Raw genomic sequence first — 17,878 nt, forward strand, 5'->3', positions numbered from 1 at the left:
GCGTGTATAGGAGTGCCTGTGTGTGTGTCTATGGTGCAATGGTGGTCACCTCTAGTGTGACATGCACCCAAGGTCCCAGTTGAGGCCCTCCCCATGGGTACCGAACTTAGCTATCAGCCTCTGCTCGGCTACTTTTCACTGCTTCCTGTCCTGAAGTCCACCTTGGAGAATGGTCACCTGAAGGTCCGAGGTCAAATGTCCTGGACCACTGAAGTGTTCCCCAACTAGGAGGGAACACTCCTGTCTGTTGATTGTTGTGCGGTGCCCATTCATCCGTTGCCGTAGCCTTTGTTCGGTTTCCAAATCAAACCAAAGGTTCTCTCAGGGGAACTTAAAAAAAAATTCCTTGGCATATTGAGGAAGCATAGGGAGTAGTGATGTATGCTTCTCTCTCAACCAACATCACTAAAAGGCAAATTTATTCAGATTTTTTTTAACTGCTGAGGGACCTTGCTGAGTGCAAATGAGCAAACTTGTTTCCAATATGATGACAGTGACAACACTTCAATATACTATATCAGTAGTAAACTGCTATGTGACATCCTAACGATGTATTATATAAATGTGAAAAGTATTATATAAATGCGGGCTATTTCTTATCATACAGTCTTCCTATCAAAGCAGCCAGCTTTCCTAAGATGTTCCAGTTTTGAGATATGAAAATAGACTGGAAGGACTGGGACCTTTCTCACTGGAATGCAGGAGGTTGAGGGATGACCTTATTGAGGTTTATAAAGTCATGAGGGGCATTGGTAACATGAATGACAAGGATCTTTTCCCTAGGGCGGGAGAGTTCAAAACTAAGGGATACATTATTAAGGTGAGATGAGAAAAATTTAGAAAGGACATGAAGGGGCAAAGGTTTTACACAGAGAGTGGTTTGCGTGTGGAATGAATTGCCAGAGAAAGTTGTGGATGCAAGTACAGTTACAGTATTTAAAAGACATTTGGATAAGTTCATGAAGAGGAAAGGTTTGGAGGAATATGCACCAACAGCAGGCAAGTGCGACTAGTTTAGTTTGGGAACATGGTCAGTGTAGACTAATTGGACCAAAGGTCTGATATTGTGTGCAGTTCTGGTCTTCTTCCTATCAGAAAGATGTTGTGAAACTTAAAAGGGTTCAGAAAAGATTTACAAAGATGTTGCCAGGGTTGGAGGATTTGAGCTATAGAGAGAGGCTGAACAGGCTGGGGCTGTTTTTCCTGGAGTGTGGGAGGTTGAGGAGTGACCTTATAGAAGTTAATAAAATCATGAGGGGCATGGATAGGGTAAATAGACAAAGTCTTTTTCCTGGGGTGAGTGAGTCCAGAATTAGAGGGCATAGATTTAGGGTGAGAGGGGAAAGATATAAAAGGGACATAGGGGACAACTTTTTCACACAGAGGATGGTACGTGTATTAAATGAGCTGCCAGAGGAAGTGGTGGAGGCTGGTATAATTACAACATTTAAAAGGCATCTGTGTAGGTATATGAATTGGAAGGGTTTAGAGGGATATGGGCCAAATGCTGGCAAATGGGACTAGATTGGGTTGGGATATCTGGTTGAGTTGGACTGAAGCTTCTGTTTCCGTGCTGTACATCTCTATGACTCTCTGACTCCAAGACTCTGTAACTACTCTAGGCAGCTCACTATTCCATTCTTTGACCAAAATTAAGTAAGAAAAGTCCTGATATCATAAATTAACACACATTAGTTGAAATTTGTCTCCCTTTGTCTTACCATCGCTGTTTAATTTAAAGTAGAGCTCTAGCTCGATCATTTTCTAACATTCCCTTGTCTGCATAACTCCCTTGGGTCCCTTCTCCCTCATCTTGGCTTAAAGCTGCAAGGAAGTTTAAATGAAACCAATAGTTTAATATATAAACATGTCAAAAATGTTTAATAAGCCTTTCGACAACCTGTGAGGCAAAGAGTAATATGACTTTGAAATGGAACAGTAAATTCTGGAAACACACAGCAGAACCTTCAACCTTAAAGAAAGAAAGAACAATTTTTGGCTCAAACATTTCCATCAAACTGCCGGCACTGGCAGAGTTGATGACTATTTCCAGCTTTCACAGATCTTTTTATTTTCCTTACTGTCACTCAGAACTTTGTTCGATTGTTTTCACTTGTGGAATAAAAATAATGAGTACTGTTTAAGATCCAAAGTTCCACTCCACAGAAAGCAGAGAACAGTCCTCTTTCTCCACGACTAATAAACCAAACAGGCAAAAATCTATCGTTGGAGCCAACCATTTCTGAAATTATTAGATTCTTCATCTACTAGTTCTCATTTAAAAGGGAATTTCCACATTGCTCTCCAACACTGTCGAGTGTATAAAACATTTCAAATTAGTTTTCTACTAGCTTTCACTGTAACTAATGTAAGGTAACAGTGAGCACAATGACAATGAACTTCCCCAATTACAGTCTCAAGGCGCATAGGGGTGTGGCCAGGGGAAGAGTGATTAGATTAGATTACTTACAGTGTGGAAACAGGCCCTTCGGCCCAGCAAGTCCACACCGACCCGCCGAAGTGAAACCCACCCATACCCCTACCCTTACATTTGCCCCTTACCTAACACTACGGACAATTTAGCATGGCCAATTCACCTGACCTGCACATCTTTGGACTGTGGGAGGAAACCGGAGCACCCGGAGGAAACCCACGCAGACACGGGGAGAACGTGCAAACTCCACACAGTCAGTCGCCTGAGGCGGGAATTGAACCCAGGTCTCTGGCGCTGTGAGGCAGCAGTGCTAACCACTGTGCCACCGTGCCGCCCACTGGGGGAGTGAGGAGTTGTTGCTACTGAACAGTCTTAGAGTCATACAGCATGGAAACAGACCCAGAAGCAGAAGTTGCTGGATAGGCTCAACATGTCTGGCAGCATCGGGGAGAGAAATCAAAGTTAATGTTTCAGGTTAAATGACCCTGAAGAAAGGTCACTTGAACTAAAGGTTAACTCTGATTTCTGATTTACAGCATGCACAGTTTTTTCGTTTTTTGTTTGGAAACAGACCCTTTGGTCCAACCAGTCATAGAGTACTTCACAGAATTGTACAGTACAGAAACACACCCTTCAGTCAGCCTTGTCCATACCGACCAGATTTCCTAAATTAACCTAATCCCATTTGCCAGCATTTGGCCCATATCCCTCTCAATTGACCCTATTCATATACCCATCAAGATACCTTTTAAATGTTGTAATTGTACCAGCCTCTACCATTTCCTCTGGCAGCTCATTCCATACTTGCATCACCCTCTGTGTGAAAAAGTTGCACCCTATGTCCCTTTTATATCTTTCCCCTCTCACCCTAAAACTATGCCCTCTAGTTTTGGACTCCCCCACCCTGGGGAAAAGACCTTGTCCATTTATCCTATTCAGGCCCATCATGATTTTATAAACCTCTCTAAGGTCATCCCTCAGCCTCTGGCGCTCCAGGGAAAACAGTCCCAGCCTATTCATCCTCTCCCTGTCGTTCAAGCCCTCCAACCCTGGCAACATCCTTGTAAATCTTTTCTGAACCATTTCACGTTTCACAACATTCTTCCTATAGGAGGGAGACCAGAATTGCACACAATATTCTAAAAGTGGCCAAATCAATGTCCTGTACAGCCGCAACATGACCTCCCAACTCCTGTACTCAATGCTCTGATCAATAAAGGAAAGCATACCAAACACCTTCTTCACTGTCCTACCTAATTGTGACTCCACTTTTAAGGAACTATGAACCTGCACTCCAAGGTTTCTTTGTTCAGCAACACTCCTAGGACCTTATCATTAAGTGTATAAGTCCTGCCCTGATTTGCCTTTCCAAAATGCAGCACCTCACGTATGTCTAAATTAAACTCCATCTGCCAGTCCTCAGCCCATTGGCCCATCTGATCAAGATCCTGTTATTCTCTGAGGTAGCCTTCTTTGCTGTCCACCACACTTCCAATTTTAGTGTCATCTGTAAACCTATTAACTATACATCCTATGTTCTCATCCAAATAATGTGGGAAATTATGTCTCACAAAATTGATTGAGTTTTTTGAAGAAGTAGTGAAGAAGATCGATATGGGCAGATTTACATGATTTACGTGGACTTCAGTAAGGCATTTGACAAGGTTCCTCATGGTAGACTAGTTAGCAAGGTTAAAAAATGAGGTCTGCAGATGCTGGAGATCACAGTTGAAAATGTGTTGCTGGTTAAAGCACAGCAGGTTAGGCAGCATCCGAGGAATAGGAAATTCGACGTTTCGGGCATAAGCCCTTCATCAGGAATGAGGAGAGTGTGCCAAGCAGGCTAAGATAAAAGGTAGGGAGGAGGGACTTGGGGGAGGGGCGATGGAGATGTGATAGGTGGAAGGAGGTCAAGGTGAGGGTGATAGGCCGGAGTGGGGTGGGGGCGGAGAGGTTAGGAAGAAGATTGCAGGTTAGGAGGGCGGTGCTGAGTTGAGGGAACCGACTGAGACAAGGTGGGGGGAGGGGAAATGAGGAAACTGGAGAAATCTGAGATCATCCCTTGTGGTTGGAGGGTTCCCAGGCGGAATATGAGGTGCTCCTCCTCCAGCCGTCGTGTTGTTATGTTCTGCCAGTGGAGGAGTCCAGGGACCTGCATGTCCTCAGTGGAGTGGGAGGGAGAGTTAAAGTGTTGAGCCACGGGGTGGTTGGGTTGGTTGGTGGAGTTTGCACATTCTCCCTCTGTCTGTGTGGAGTTTGCACATTCTCCCTCTGTCTGTGTGGAGTTTACACATTCTCCCTACCCCACCACCAGGGATATATTTCCCTCCCCTCCCCTATCAGCGTTCCGCAAAGACCACTCCCTTCGTTACTCCCTCGTCAGGTCCACACCCCCCACCAACCCAACCTCCACTCCCGGCACCTTCCCCTGCAACCGCAGGAAATGTAAAACTTGCGCCCACACCTCCTCCCTCACTTCCCTCCAAGGCCCCAAGGGATCCTTCCATATCCGCCACAAGTTCACCTGTACCTCCACACACATCATCTATTGCATCCGCTGCACCCGATGCATCCTCTACATTGGGGAGACGGGCCGCTTACTTGTGGAATGCTTCAGAGAACACCTCAGGGACGCCCGGACCAACCAACCCAACCACCCCGTGGCTCAACACTTTAACTCTCCCTCCCACTCCACCGAGGACATGCAGGTCCTTGGACTCGTCCACCGGCAGAACATAACAACACGACGGCTGGAGGAGGAGCGCCTCATCTTCCACCTGGGAACCCTCCAACCACAAGGGATGAACTCAGATTTCTCCAGTTTCCTCATTTCCCCTCCCCCCACCTTGTCTCAGTCGGTTCCCTCAACTCAGCACCGCCCTCCTAACCTGCAATCTTCTTCCTAACCTCTCCGCCCCCATCCCACTCCGGTCTATCACCCTCACCTTGACCTCCTTCCACCTATCACATCTCCATCGCCCCTCCCCCGAGTCCCTCCTCCCTACCTTTTATCTTAGCCTGCTTGGCACACTCTCCTCATTCCTGATGAAGGGCTTATGCCCGAAACGTCGAATTTCCTATTCCTTGGATGCTGCCTAACCTGCTGTGCTTTAACCAGCAACACATTTTCAACTAGTTAGCAAGGTTAGATCACATGGAATGCAGGGAGAACTAGCCATTTGGATACAGAACTGGCTCGAAGGTATAAGATAGAGGGAAGTGGTGGAGGGTTGTTATTCAGCCTGGAGGCCTGTGACCAGTGGTGTGCCACAAGGATCAGTGCTGGGTCCACTGCTTCCATGCTGACCATAATCTCAAACTAAACTAGACTCACTTGCTTTGTGGTTGTCCCATATCACTCCAAACATTTCTTATTCATCTACTTATCTAAATATTTTAGATTACTTACTTTTTTTTTAGATTACTTACAGTGTGGAAACAGGCCCTTCGGCCCAACAAGTCCACGCCGACCCGCCGAACCGCAACCCACCCATACCCCTACATATACCCCTTACCTAACACTACGGGCAATTTAGCATGGCCAATTCACCTGACCCGTACATCTTTGGACTGTGGGAGGAAACCGGAGCACCCGGAGGAAACCCACGCAGACACGGGGAGAACGTGCAAACTCCACACAGTCAGTCGCCTGAGGCGGGAATTGAACCCAGGTCCCTGGCGCTGTGAGGCAGCAGTGCTAACCACTGTGCCACCGTGCCGCCCTATCTTTTAAACATTATAAGTGTACCCACATCCACCACTTCCACCCGTTGAGTTATGGTTGACATAACATCTTAGGTCAAATGCCAGTACAATTTGGTCTGAGCTTTGGGTTTACTCACATAACATCCACCTCAAAGATAGGGTTCCTGTTGATACTAAGGTCCTGATGGTTAACAACACTGTTTCCATTGCGGCAATATCACAGATACTCAGTGTGAGTTCTGTGTTTACTGATGTTATTGTAAGTTACATGCACTGACTGACTGAGCACACTGTACAGACTCCAATGCACTGACAGTGACTGAAGGTGAGACGGGTACCTGTCTACTGGAAGATCACATGACGTGATTAAAGTTACACTGCCTATCTCATTTGGAATCTATGCAATAAGGCAGCAATAGTTATTACACAGTAGAAGGACACCTTTCAACTCATCTAGTCTTTTCTGGTAAGTTTGCAGATCAATAGAGTCACTCACTTGACCTGGTTCAAACCTGCCCATTCCCGAAAATCCTTTTCTCTCACGTGTTTTTCTGATTCCCTTTCAAAATGCAGAACCATGAAAACATCAGCTGCAATGATCACAATTAGCCACAAGTATATTCTCTCAAAACTGATGTCCACAAACCGGACATTTTTTAGAATGCGCCATGCGTCATTTATTGTGTGCAATTCTGGTTTGCCTGCTACAGGAAAGATGTTGTGAAACTTGAAAGGGTTCAGAAAATGTTTACAAAGATGTTGCCAGGGTTGGAGGATTTGAGCTACAGGTAGAGGCTGAATAAGCTGGGGCTGTTTTCCCTGGAGCGCCGGGGGCTGAGGGGTGACCTTATACCTGGATGGGTATATGAATAAGAAGGGATATGGGCCAAGTGCCGGCCAATGGGACTAGGTTAGGATACAATATCTGGTCGGCATGGACAAGTTGGACCGAATGGTCTGTTTCTGTGCTGTACATCTCTATGACTCTATGACTCTAAGTCAACTTCCTATGTACCTGGATTATTCAGCTGCCTGATGCTGACTTTGTAATCTGATAGTCTCCAAGTGACCCCTTATAACCCTACATGACCCAATTGGTCTGAGCAGCCCACTTGTGGCTCAAAATCTGGCAAAATCCAAAATCTAGCATGGGCTCAGTCCCAAGGTTGTCCGACTTGAGAGATTGGATCTTAATGCAAATCAACCTTTAATAATCACTGCCCAGTCAATCTGGTATGGAAGAGCATCATCTAGTGTTGAACTAGTGTTGAACATGGAATGAGCTGCCAGAGGAAGTGGTGGAGGCTGGTACAATTGCAACATTTAAGAGGCATTTGGATGGGTATATGAATAGGAAGGGTTTGGAGGGATATGGGCCGGGAGCTGGCAGGTGGGACTAGATTGGGTTGGGATATCTGGTCGGCATGGATGGGTTGGACCAAAGGATCTGTTTCCATGTTGTACATGTCTATGACTCTAAACCATACAGAACAGCGGGACACTGGAGTGCATAGCCTCCAATTCCTGAAGGAAGCTGGTTAAATAAAGAAGGTGATTTAGAATGCCTTCCTTTATTAGCTGAGGCACAGAATGGAAGAGCTATGGATGTTCTGCTCCAACTACACAAGTTAGTAATAATGCCACAGCTACAAGAATTCTGGTCACGGTATTAAAGGTAGGATGTGACCATGCTAGTAAGGTTACAAAGGAGATTTACAAGAATGTTATCAGGATTGAAGAATTCTAACCAAGAGGACAGACTCCTTTCACTTAACAATAAACACACAGATTTAAACTAATTGGCAGAAGGATCAGAATGCAGTTGAGGAGAAATGCCACCCTCAGAGGGTGGTGGGTGGTTGGAATTCACTCCCTGTAAATGGTGACAGAGACTAAAACCCTCACTAAAAACGTACGTGGCTACAAACTTGAAATGGTGTAACCTGGAAGGCTACAGTGCAGAAACTGCAAAACAGGAGTTGGGTTGCTAGCTCATGGTACAGTCACAATGGGCCGAATGGTCTCCTTTTGTGGCAGAAACTTCCATATGCACCCTAAGACTCCAGGAGAAAGTGAGGACTGCAGATGCTGGAGAGTCAGCGTTGAAAATGGTGGTGTTGGAAAGCACAACAGGTCAGGCAGCATCCGAGGAGCAGGAGAGTCGATGTTTTGGGCATAAACCCATCATCACAATTTCCAGTGCCACCCTGTTCAACCCTAAGATTTGAGTTGGTATCAAATTGAGCTTTGATTCTCAATTTATACCAAGTTAATTGATTTGGGGCAGTGATGAGATATCCAACAATTGATTTCCTTTACCTGGATATACGGAATTAATTAACCCTGCGTTCCTGATCCAGTGATCTTTGCGAGAAGAGCAGAAATCAAGTGAGCGATCCCAAAACCTGCTGAGAGCATTTCCATGAAAATCCGATATCTGGACTAGTTAAAAAAAGGCTATTGCTTGGAAAAGATAAAGGAGGATGTCATGCACCGATTGAAGCACAAATAAGAGGGGGGGAGGGAGGAATGATCACATGGAAATGTTGACTGGTCCTTGTAGTCATTTTTAGTCTATAAACTGGATATTGGCACTATAGTTCATAAAGGGTTAATTTCTGTTCCCATGAGAAACAATGACAAATGTAAAGCATCAATTGGAACATTGAAAACTATTACAACAGTTCATTTGTTAACTGTAAAGGGAGTAATAAAGAGTATTTGGTTTCATGAACAAACCTCCTAAGGTAAGATTACCATGAGGAAACTAAATGAAAGCTTATATGGCTGGCTTCTAAAATATAACAGACCCTTATTATTGCAATTTCTCACATACTTAAATTGGTTTGTATAACGTAGTAGCAGTTTAAAAACCCTCTTTAAATGCATAAAGGACAATTATCAATACATTCACAGTCTTGTGTTATGAACAGTGCAGGGAGAAAATATCCAGAAGCCATTTACTGAAAATAAGGGCCCCACACCAAAATTAAAATAATATTTTCTTAATTGTTAAATGGAACTGCACAATACAACTGTTTCAGTTACACTTTCCTTCTCAAACTGGGGCCCATTTTATAATCCAGCACATACTAAAATGTTAACAGTCTCTTTGACAGCATGAAGTGAAATGTGTTTGGGTAAAGCCAACCAAGTTCAAAATCAGTGCAGCGTGCCAATAATTCAACATTATTTGAGAGAAGCCACAAATGAGTGTTTAAGTTAAGCATGGGTTTACTCTGGGAAGCCCTCCTGGCTTTTCAAAATAATGTGAATTAAACAATTTGAGATACAGAGTTCAACAGTACATCTTACGCTTTCCTCTTACCAACTCCATCTGTCTCCCTGGCAACTGTCAGACATTAAACCAGCTTGCTAAAAATGTTGGTGTCACATTTGACCCCATGATCAGTTTCTAACATTATATTCGTGGGCTCACTAAGACTGCCCATTTTCTTGGTAATGTTGCTCAACCTATCCCCTTCCCCAGTTCACCTGCTACTGAGATCCTCATTATCTCTGGAATTGCCTCTACCTTCCTGGCTGATCTCCACATCCTACCCTCCTTGAGGAGATCCAGAACTCTTGTCTAAACTTGAGCCAAGACCTTGCCGGTCCTGCTCTCGCTGACCTACATCAAATCCCAAACAAGCAAAAGTCTTAATTTCAAAATCCTCATCCTTGCTTTCCAATCCCTCCATGGCCTCTCCCCTCCCCATCTCTAGAGTGTCTTATGGCCCCACAGCCTTCTGAGATACCTGTTCTTCTCTAATTCTGACCTCTTAAGTATCCTCTATTCTAATAATTGAAACTTTAGCAGACAAGCTTGTGCTTACCTCTCTACAACTCTCCTCTTTCCACCTCACTTTCCTCCTTAATATCTATCACATGACCAAACTTTTGTTATCTAACAATATATCTCCTTATACGACTTGCTGTCATATTTTACTTTCTCGTTCTCTTGTCAAATGTCTTGAGATATAATTTTTATTCACAATGCAAAGCCATAAAAATTGCTGTTCTTCCTTCTTTTTCTCTCTGCTCTTGTTTGTTTGTGTGGCAGGTGGTGGGTGGTGGCTGGGAGAACTGAGACCAGATTCTCTAATGCTTGGTACAGGACACTAGATGGGCAAACATGAAAGATAGTTCATAGAATCCCTACAGTGTAGAAGGAGCCCATCAAGTCTACACCAACCCTCTGAAAAACATCCCACCCAGAACCAAAGCCCTACCCTACCCCTGTATTCCCCATGGCTAATCCATGTAGTCTGCACATCCCTGGACACTATAGCATGACCAATCCACTGAACCTGCACATTTCTGGATTGTGCGAGGAAACCGGAGCACCTGGTGGAAACCTATGAAAGTGCAGAGAGAACGTGCAACTCCACACAGACAGTTGCCCGAGGCTGGAATTGAACCCAGGTGCCTGGTGCTGTGAGGCAACAGTGCTAACCACTGAGCCACCATGCCACCCATGGTGATCATGGGTGCCTTTTGATCTCCCTCTGCAAGCAGTATCAAATCGTTTAAAATGGTGCAGCTCTGATCCACACCTGGACATATCCAATCACTTTGGATACTTCTAATCAATCTGTGCAGAGATGTTTTGATCGTCCTCTGGAGCAGATGGGACTTGAATCCAGGTCTCCTGGATCAGAGGTAGTGACCATACCGCTATGCCACAAGACCACATCGCATTAATTTAAGCTCTCCAAATGCTTCCATCATCGATGGCTGTATCTTCAGCTGCCGAGGGCCTAAAGTTCCAGAATTTCCTCTATAATTCATCAAAGCATTTTAAAGTTGTAACACCAATAATTCTCTCCATAATTTATAGAAGCAATTAAAGGTTTACATCACTAATAGGTTAACTCTGTCGCTGTCATTCTCTGTACATCTAACTCATGCGATTAATACATTAGTTAAATTGTACTTTACCATGTTGGTCAAAGAAGGAAGTTTGGCTAAAACGCTGTCTGAACTCTGTGCTCTTGATCAAACAGAACCAAGGGATCTTTAGTATCTATATCATCCATTGGAAGCTGCAAAGAAAAGCCGTAGCCAAAGGATATCAGCCTGAGCACAAAGTATCAGCCTAGACCAGGAATCAGCAAGTTTAATAACAAGAAAACCCAATTATTTCTAAAAATGCAGTATTTTATGAGGAACAATATTGTGACTCTTAGTAATAACGAAAAACAAGTTCATAGGCACATTAATGAATTTCTAAGCAATACCTTTTAACCAGTCCTCATAAATGTACTTGTATTAACATCAATGCAAAAGGGCATTTGATTATAAACATTTTAAAGACTTTTACAAAAAGATTGCTAATTGAATGATACTTTCTCATAAGCATATTCTCAATAAACATATAAAATCCTGAAATAAGTATTTTAATCACCATCAACATCTGCGAGTGACTCACATGATCAGCTGGTGAGAGATATGAAAGCCATTAACACAACATTTTTTAAGGCACTAAATTTTCAAGCAACTTAATTTCTTTGCAATAAAGGCACTCAGCAAGTAATCACTTCTGCTCAAAAAGATTGGAATACAATGGGAAGGCAGTGTTGCATCCGATCTAACAGAGCCGTGGGCAGAAGCCATCTGGGGCATTGTGCTCAGTTCTGAACTGCATCTCAGGGAGATTATTGTCCTTGGAATGTGTCCAGCACAAATTCACCAAAATGATACTGGGGTTAAAGAATGAAACGACAAAATAAAAACAAATTACTGCGGATGCTGGAATCTGAAACCAAAAGAGAAAATGCTGGAAAATCTTGGCAGGTCTGGCAGCATCTGTAAGGAGAGAAAAGAGCTGACGTTTCGAGTCTAACTGTACCCTTTGTCAAAGCTTGAAGTGTAATTGATTTAAAATGAGAAGGAATCAATTGAGACAAAGCAAAGAAATTGTTTCCCCAGGTCAGGGAATCCAGAACAAAGAAACACAGATCCCCATATTTGTTTCCAGTTCTAGTGCACAACATTAAAAAAAGCAGCTCCTCCAACCTTTGCTTTATAAATAAGAGCCCTCACTCCTCTGTTTTGGTCCATGAAAGATGGTTGGGGGAGAATTGGCAACTCAGGCAAAAGTGGTGGTGGCTGCCAGATTCCACGATGGGCTGAGGGGACTCCATCACTGTGTTAAATGTTTAAAAATAAATAATAAAACATAAGACATCTCTCCTGCTCTGACCACCTTACTCTTCGTCTTGCTCCATCCAGGCCATCCTCTGCATTCCCTCGTGACCTCTTATACTCTTATGCCAATCTTTGCCCCTAAACCCATATGTTATGGCCCCTGGTTCTCCATATATCACCCAATGCCCATTCACCCATCCCTGGCCCCACATATCCCCCATATCAATCTCTTCCCAATGGCCCCTCATACTGCCATGCTTCCATCATCCCCATGGTCTTTTATGGTTCCTATGCCAAGTCATAATCCCTACCACCACCCTTTTCTCATCCATGTGTGCCAATTCACCCGTTATCCAGAATGTGGATTAATGAGGAGGCATATTGACAGTAAATAAAATTATCATTCTATTCCAGATAGAGAACTGGCTTGAAGGTAGAAGACAGAAGCTGGTAGTAGAGGGTTGCTTTTCAGACTGGAGTCTTGTGATCAGTAGTGTTGGGTCCACTGCTTCTCATCATCATTATTAATGATTTGGATGTGAACGTAGATGGTATAGTTAGTAAGTTTGCAGACGACACCTAAATTGGAGATGTTGTGGACAACAAAGATGAGAACCTCAGAATCCAACAGGTTCTTGATCAGATGGGCCAATGGGCTGAGGACTGGCAGATAGCGTTTAATTTAGATAAATGTGAGGTGGTGCATTTGGAAAAGCAATTCAGAGAAGGTCTAATACACTTACTGTAAGATTCTGGGGAGAGTTGCTGAACAAAGAGAGTTTAGAGTGCAGGTTAATAGTTTCTTGAAAGTGGAGTCATAGGTAGGTAGGATAGTGAAGAAGGCGTTTGGTATGCGTTCCTTTATTGGACAGAGCTTTGAGAATAGGAGTTGGGAGATCATGTTCATTGGCTAGACCAGTTTTGGAATATTGCGTATAGTTCTGGTCTCCTTCCTATCAGAAAGATGTTGTAAAACTTGAAAGGGTTCAGAAAAGATTTACAAGGATGTTGCCAAGGTTGGAAGATTTGAGCTATAGGGAGAGGCCGAATAGTTTGGGGCTGTTTTCCCCAGAGCATTAGACGCGGAAGCGTGACATTATAGATGCTTATAAAATCAAGAGGGGCATGGATAGGGTGAACAGACAAGCTCTTTTCCCTGACATGGGCGAGTCCAGAACTAGAGTATATACATTTAGGGTGAGGGGGAAAAATTTAAAAGGGACTCAAGGGGCAACGTTTTCATCCAGAGAATGGTGCATGTATGGAATGAGTTGTCAGAGGAAATGGTGGAGGCTGGTACAATTACAACATTCAAAAGGCATCTGGATGGGTATATGAATAGGAAGGGTTTAGAGGGATATGGGCCCAGTGTTGGCAAATGGGACTAGATTAGATTAGGATATCTGGTCGGCATTGGATGAATTGGACTGAAGGGTCTGTTTCCATGCTGTACATCTCCTTGACTCCATGACTCTATAGATAATCCCACTATTGGAACAAAACATATTTACCTTGCTGCAAATAAACTCCAACATATTGAAATTGTTTTAACTAATCCCTTATGTAAATAAACATTTCATTCAAGTGCTTAATATTTTATATTAACCCATGTTTCACGTAAGGGGCAAAACTACCAGAACAGGTCATGAATCCCAAGAGTTGTACCCATTCCTGCCATTTAAATGACCAACAACCTCCACTGAATTCACGTGTTGGTCTGTTCTCAGTACATTTTTTTTGGATTGTTACATGAACCGTTGGGGGACCAATGGTATCCTTGTGGATATGGTCCCACAGCATCTTGTGAGTGTATCCTTTGAGGTTGGCAGGGGTTTAAGTGTGGCTAATTGTAAGGGAGGTTGTTTAAGTGGTGCATTAACCCCTTTGGAACAGTCCAGCTTATCAACACTTGCCGACAGGAGTTAATGTGTCTGGAATTATCAACGAGCATCGACCATTAATGACCTGAAAGTCTGATTTGACCTGCCGAGAAGTGTCGACCTGTTAAGAAGTGTCAACAGGTATCAAAATGTGTTTTATGTATTAGAATGCTTTTATCAATAGTGTAAGCTGTAATATAGAAATTTAAGTCATAGGACTTTTGTTTTCCTGGCAACAATCAATGAAGTGTAATGGTAGGTGAAGAACAAATACGTTGATAAATGGATGTAAGCACTAAGTTGGCATAGGGATACAAAGGGCTATGGGTAAAAGTCATTAAGTGGCATCAGTTAGACATGAGGATTTTGTGAGAGTGAGTGAGGTATGAGATGGGGACGACATGAATAAGGAATTAGAAAAAGAAAATGCTAGCTATTTCAAACTGCTTGTATATATAAAAAAAACACCATAGTATTTGGGGCATAATGGATTTTTGGGGGTGGCACGATGTCTCAGTGGTTAGCACTGTTGCCTCACAGTACCAGGAACCCAGGTTTGATTCCACCTTCGGGCGACTGTCTGTGTGGTGTTCTCACATTCTCCCCGTGTCTGTGTGGGTTTCCTCTGGGTGCTCCGGTTTCCTCCCACAGTCCAAAAATGTGTAGATTAGGCTCATTGGCCATGCAAAATTGTCCTGTAGTGTTCAGGCTAGGTGAATTAGCCATGGTAAATGCAGGGTAGTGGGGATATAGTGGGATGTTCTTCAGACTGTCAGTGCAGAGTCGACAGGCTGAATGGCCTCTTTCTGCAGGGATTCTAAACCATAATTTTCTCAGTGGGATGCATTTTAATAAAAAAATCTTCTACTGCTTATTAAAATGTGTGTTGATATAAGCACACCTAAACCTCACTTGCCAACCCCAATGGGACCACAAGGGTGCCATTGGTCTCCAAAGGGACATTGTGACAATCCAAAAAAAAGGTACTGAGAACAGACCAACTCCTGAATTCAGTGGAGGCTGTCAATCATTTAAATTGCAGGAATGGGAACAACTCTTGGAATTCGTGACCTGTTCTGGTAGTTTTGCCTCTCAAACTGGAGCTTACATATATTATGGACAGTGACTTCTTAGATTTTAAATATGACATGCAATTCAATGGTACAAACATTGCCAATTTACTAAAACTTGGCCATTGCTTTTAGTCGATAAATTGCATGCTGTGGTTTATTATGAGACCTTCTTAACTTGCTGTACTTTATATTTATTCACAGGACGTGGATATCACTGGCCAGGCCAGCATTATTTTCCCATCTCTAATTGCCCAGAGGGCAGTTAAGAATCAACCACATTGTTGTGAGTCTGGAATCACATGTAGGCTAGAATTAGTGAGGAGGGCAGTTTCCTTCCATAAAGCATATTAAAGAACCAGATGGGTTTTCCTGACGATCAACAGTGATTTCTCAATCATTTCAGATTTGCTTTAATATTGAGTTCTGCCCGAATGGGATTCAAGTCCAGGTCTCCAGAGCACAAACTGGATTTGTAGTTTAGCAATAATGCCACAAGGCCATCACCTTCCCAGAATGCATTTGGTTTGCACCCTGTGATTCACAGAACATATAACAATAAAGTTAACTCTGTCCTTTTTGTTTCACAGGAGAAATACTGCCAATCGCTGAGTGAAGAGGAGAAGAGGGAGTTGCGTGTCTTCAGTGGTCAGAGGAAGAGGGAAGCACTGGGACGTGGAATTGTTCAGGTGTTTCCTTTAACTGCCACTGGAGCACTCTGTGAAAAGGTGAGCTAAAAGCAAAAATGGGAATCCAACTGAGTAAATGGACTTGAACTCAGAAAATATTAGTCAGATTTTTCTTCGTAATTCATTCATGGGATATGGTTGTCACTGACATTTATTGCCTATCCTTGAGAAGGTAGTGGTCAGCCATAGTCTTGAGCTACTGCAGTTCATGTGGTAAGGATGCCCACAGTGCTATTAGGGAGGAAGATCCAGTAACAGGATGGAATGTGACTTGGAGAGCAACTTGCAGGTGGCGATGCTCCCAAGCATTTGCTGCCCTTGTCCTTCGAAGTGGTAGATGTTGCAGGTTTGAACAGACTATCAAAAGAGTGTTGATGAGTCTCTGCAGTGCAATCTACCAACTGTACACACTGCTGCCACTGAGCATTAATGATGAAAGAGTGAATGTTTAAGGTGATGGTTGATGGCCCAGTCAGTGAGCTTTTTTTTTCCTGGATGATGCCAAGCCACTTGTGTGTTATTGTAGCTGCACTCATCCAGACAAGTGACTCCTGACTTGTGCCTTGCAGATGGTGGCAAGGCTGTTACTTACCACAGAATTTCCAGCTATTTTAGCCAGGACATCTACATGACTGGCCCAGTTCAGATTCCCGGTAACCCTGTGGATGTTCAGTAAAGGGCAGAAGAGTGTTTATTCACAAAAGACACAGACATTTCTTCCTAAAGCTGCTTCACTCACACTGTCAGTGGACTAACTCCATTTCACTCTTAGTAGGATCCTTACATTGACACCCAACAGGCAACATTAGACCATCTCCTATGATCCCCTAGTACTAAAGCAATATTCCTGTTCCCTTGGACACATGGGGATAGGGTGGTGCCAGTAAATCAAAAGTGCTGGTGAACCCACTGAAGTTTGTGGTCATTATAGGAACTGTAATCAGAAAATATCTTGACGTAGAGTACAACTTGCATAAGGCTTACAGCCTCTTCACCTTTGAAGAGTAAGTGGAAAGCACTTCAGTCTTCAGCTGGTCCTTTTATAATCAGTTCAGACTGACCTCAGTGAGATTTCTGGTGGCAATAGCAATTTGCAAAGACAGTTCAAAGTTTGTGAGAAAATTTGTAGCTCGGGTGCTCATTGTTGTGGTTCTGTTTGCCGAGCTGGGAGTTTTTGTTGCAAACGTTTCGTCCCCTTTCTAGGTGACATCCTCAGTGCTTGGGAGTCTCCTGTGAAGCGCTTCTGTGCTGATTCCTCTGGCATTTATAGTGGCTTGTCTCTGCCGCTGCCAGTTGTCAGTTGCTGTCCGCTGCAGTGGTCGATATATTGGGTCTAGGTCGATGTGCTTGTTGATAGAATTTATGGATGAGTGCCATGCCTCTAAGAATTCCCTGGCTGTTCTCTGTTTGGCTTGCCCTATAATAGTGGTGTTATCCCAATCGAATTCATGTTGTTTGTCATCTGAGTATGTGGCTACTAAGGATAGCTGGTTGCGTTGTTTCGTGGCTAGTTGGTGTTCATGGATGCGGGTTGTTAGCTGTCTTCCTGTCTTTCCCTTAAGACAACGGAACGAGGACATGCCGCAACCCAAAGGACTGGCCACACTCCCATATATCAGGAGCATTTCCGAATTGACAGCCAGACTACTGCGACCACTAGGACTCATAACAGCACACAAACCAACAGCCACTCTCAGACAACAACTCACCAGGACAAAGGACCCGATACCCAGCATGAGCAAAACCAACGTAGTATACAAAATCCCATGCAAGGACTGCACAAAACACTACATAGGACAAACAGGAAGACAGCTAATAACCCGCATCCATGAACACCAACTAGCCACGAAACGACACGACCAGCTATCCTTAGTAGCCACATACTCAGATGACAAACAACATGAATTCGATTGGGACAACACCACTATTATATGGCAAGCCAAACAGAGA

The 17,878-nt window shown here is 43.6% G+C and overlaps 1 protein-coding gene across 3 annotated transcripts in view; it reads left to right on the forward strand.

The window, feature by feature from the left end:
- LOC132828360 (prickle-like protein 1) overlaps positions 1 to 17,878 on the forward strand; it is a 152,685-nt gene that overhangs the window by 108,604 nt on the left and 26,203 nt on the right. For all 3 annotated transcript variants that reach the window (XM_060845391.1, XM_060845392.1, XM_060845390.1), the window contains exon 4: positions 15,830 to 15,967. In XM_060845391.1, coding sequence (XP_060701374.1) covers positions 15,830 to 15,967 — 138 coding nt within the window. The remainder of the gene's footprint in view (positions 1 to 15,829; positions 15,968 to 17,878) is intronic.

Source organism: Hemiscyllium ocellatum, chromosome 26 (genome assembly GCF_020745735.1).
Source record: "Hemiscyllium ocellatum isolate sHemOce1 chromosome 26, sHemOce1.pat.X.cur, whole genome shotgun sequence".
Taxonomy (NCBI): domain Eukaryota; kingdom Metazoa; phylum Chordata; class Chondrichthyes; order Orectolobiformes; family Hemiscylliidae; genus Hemiscyllium; species Hemiscyllium ocellatum.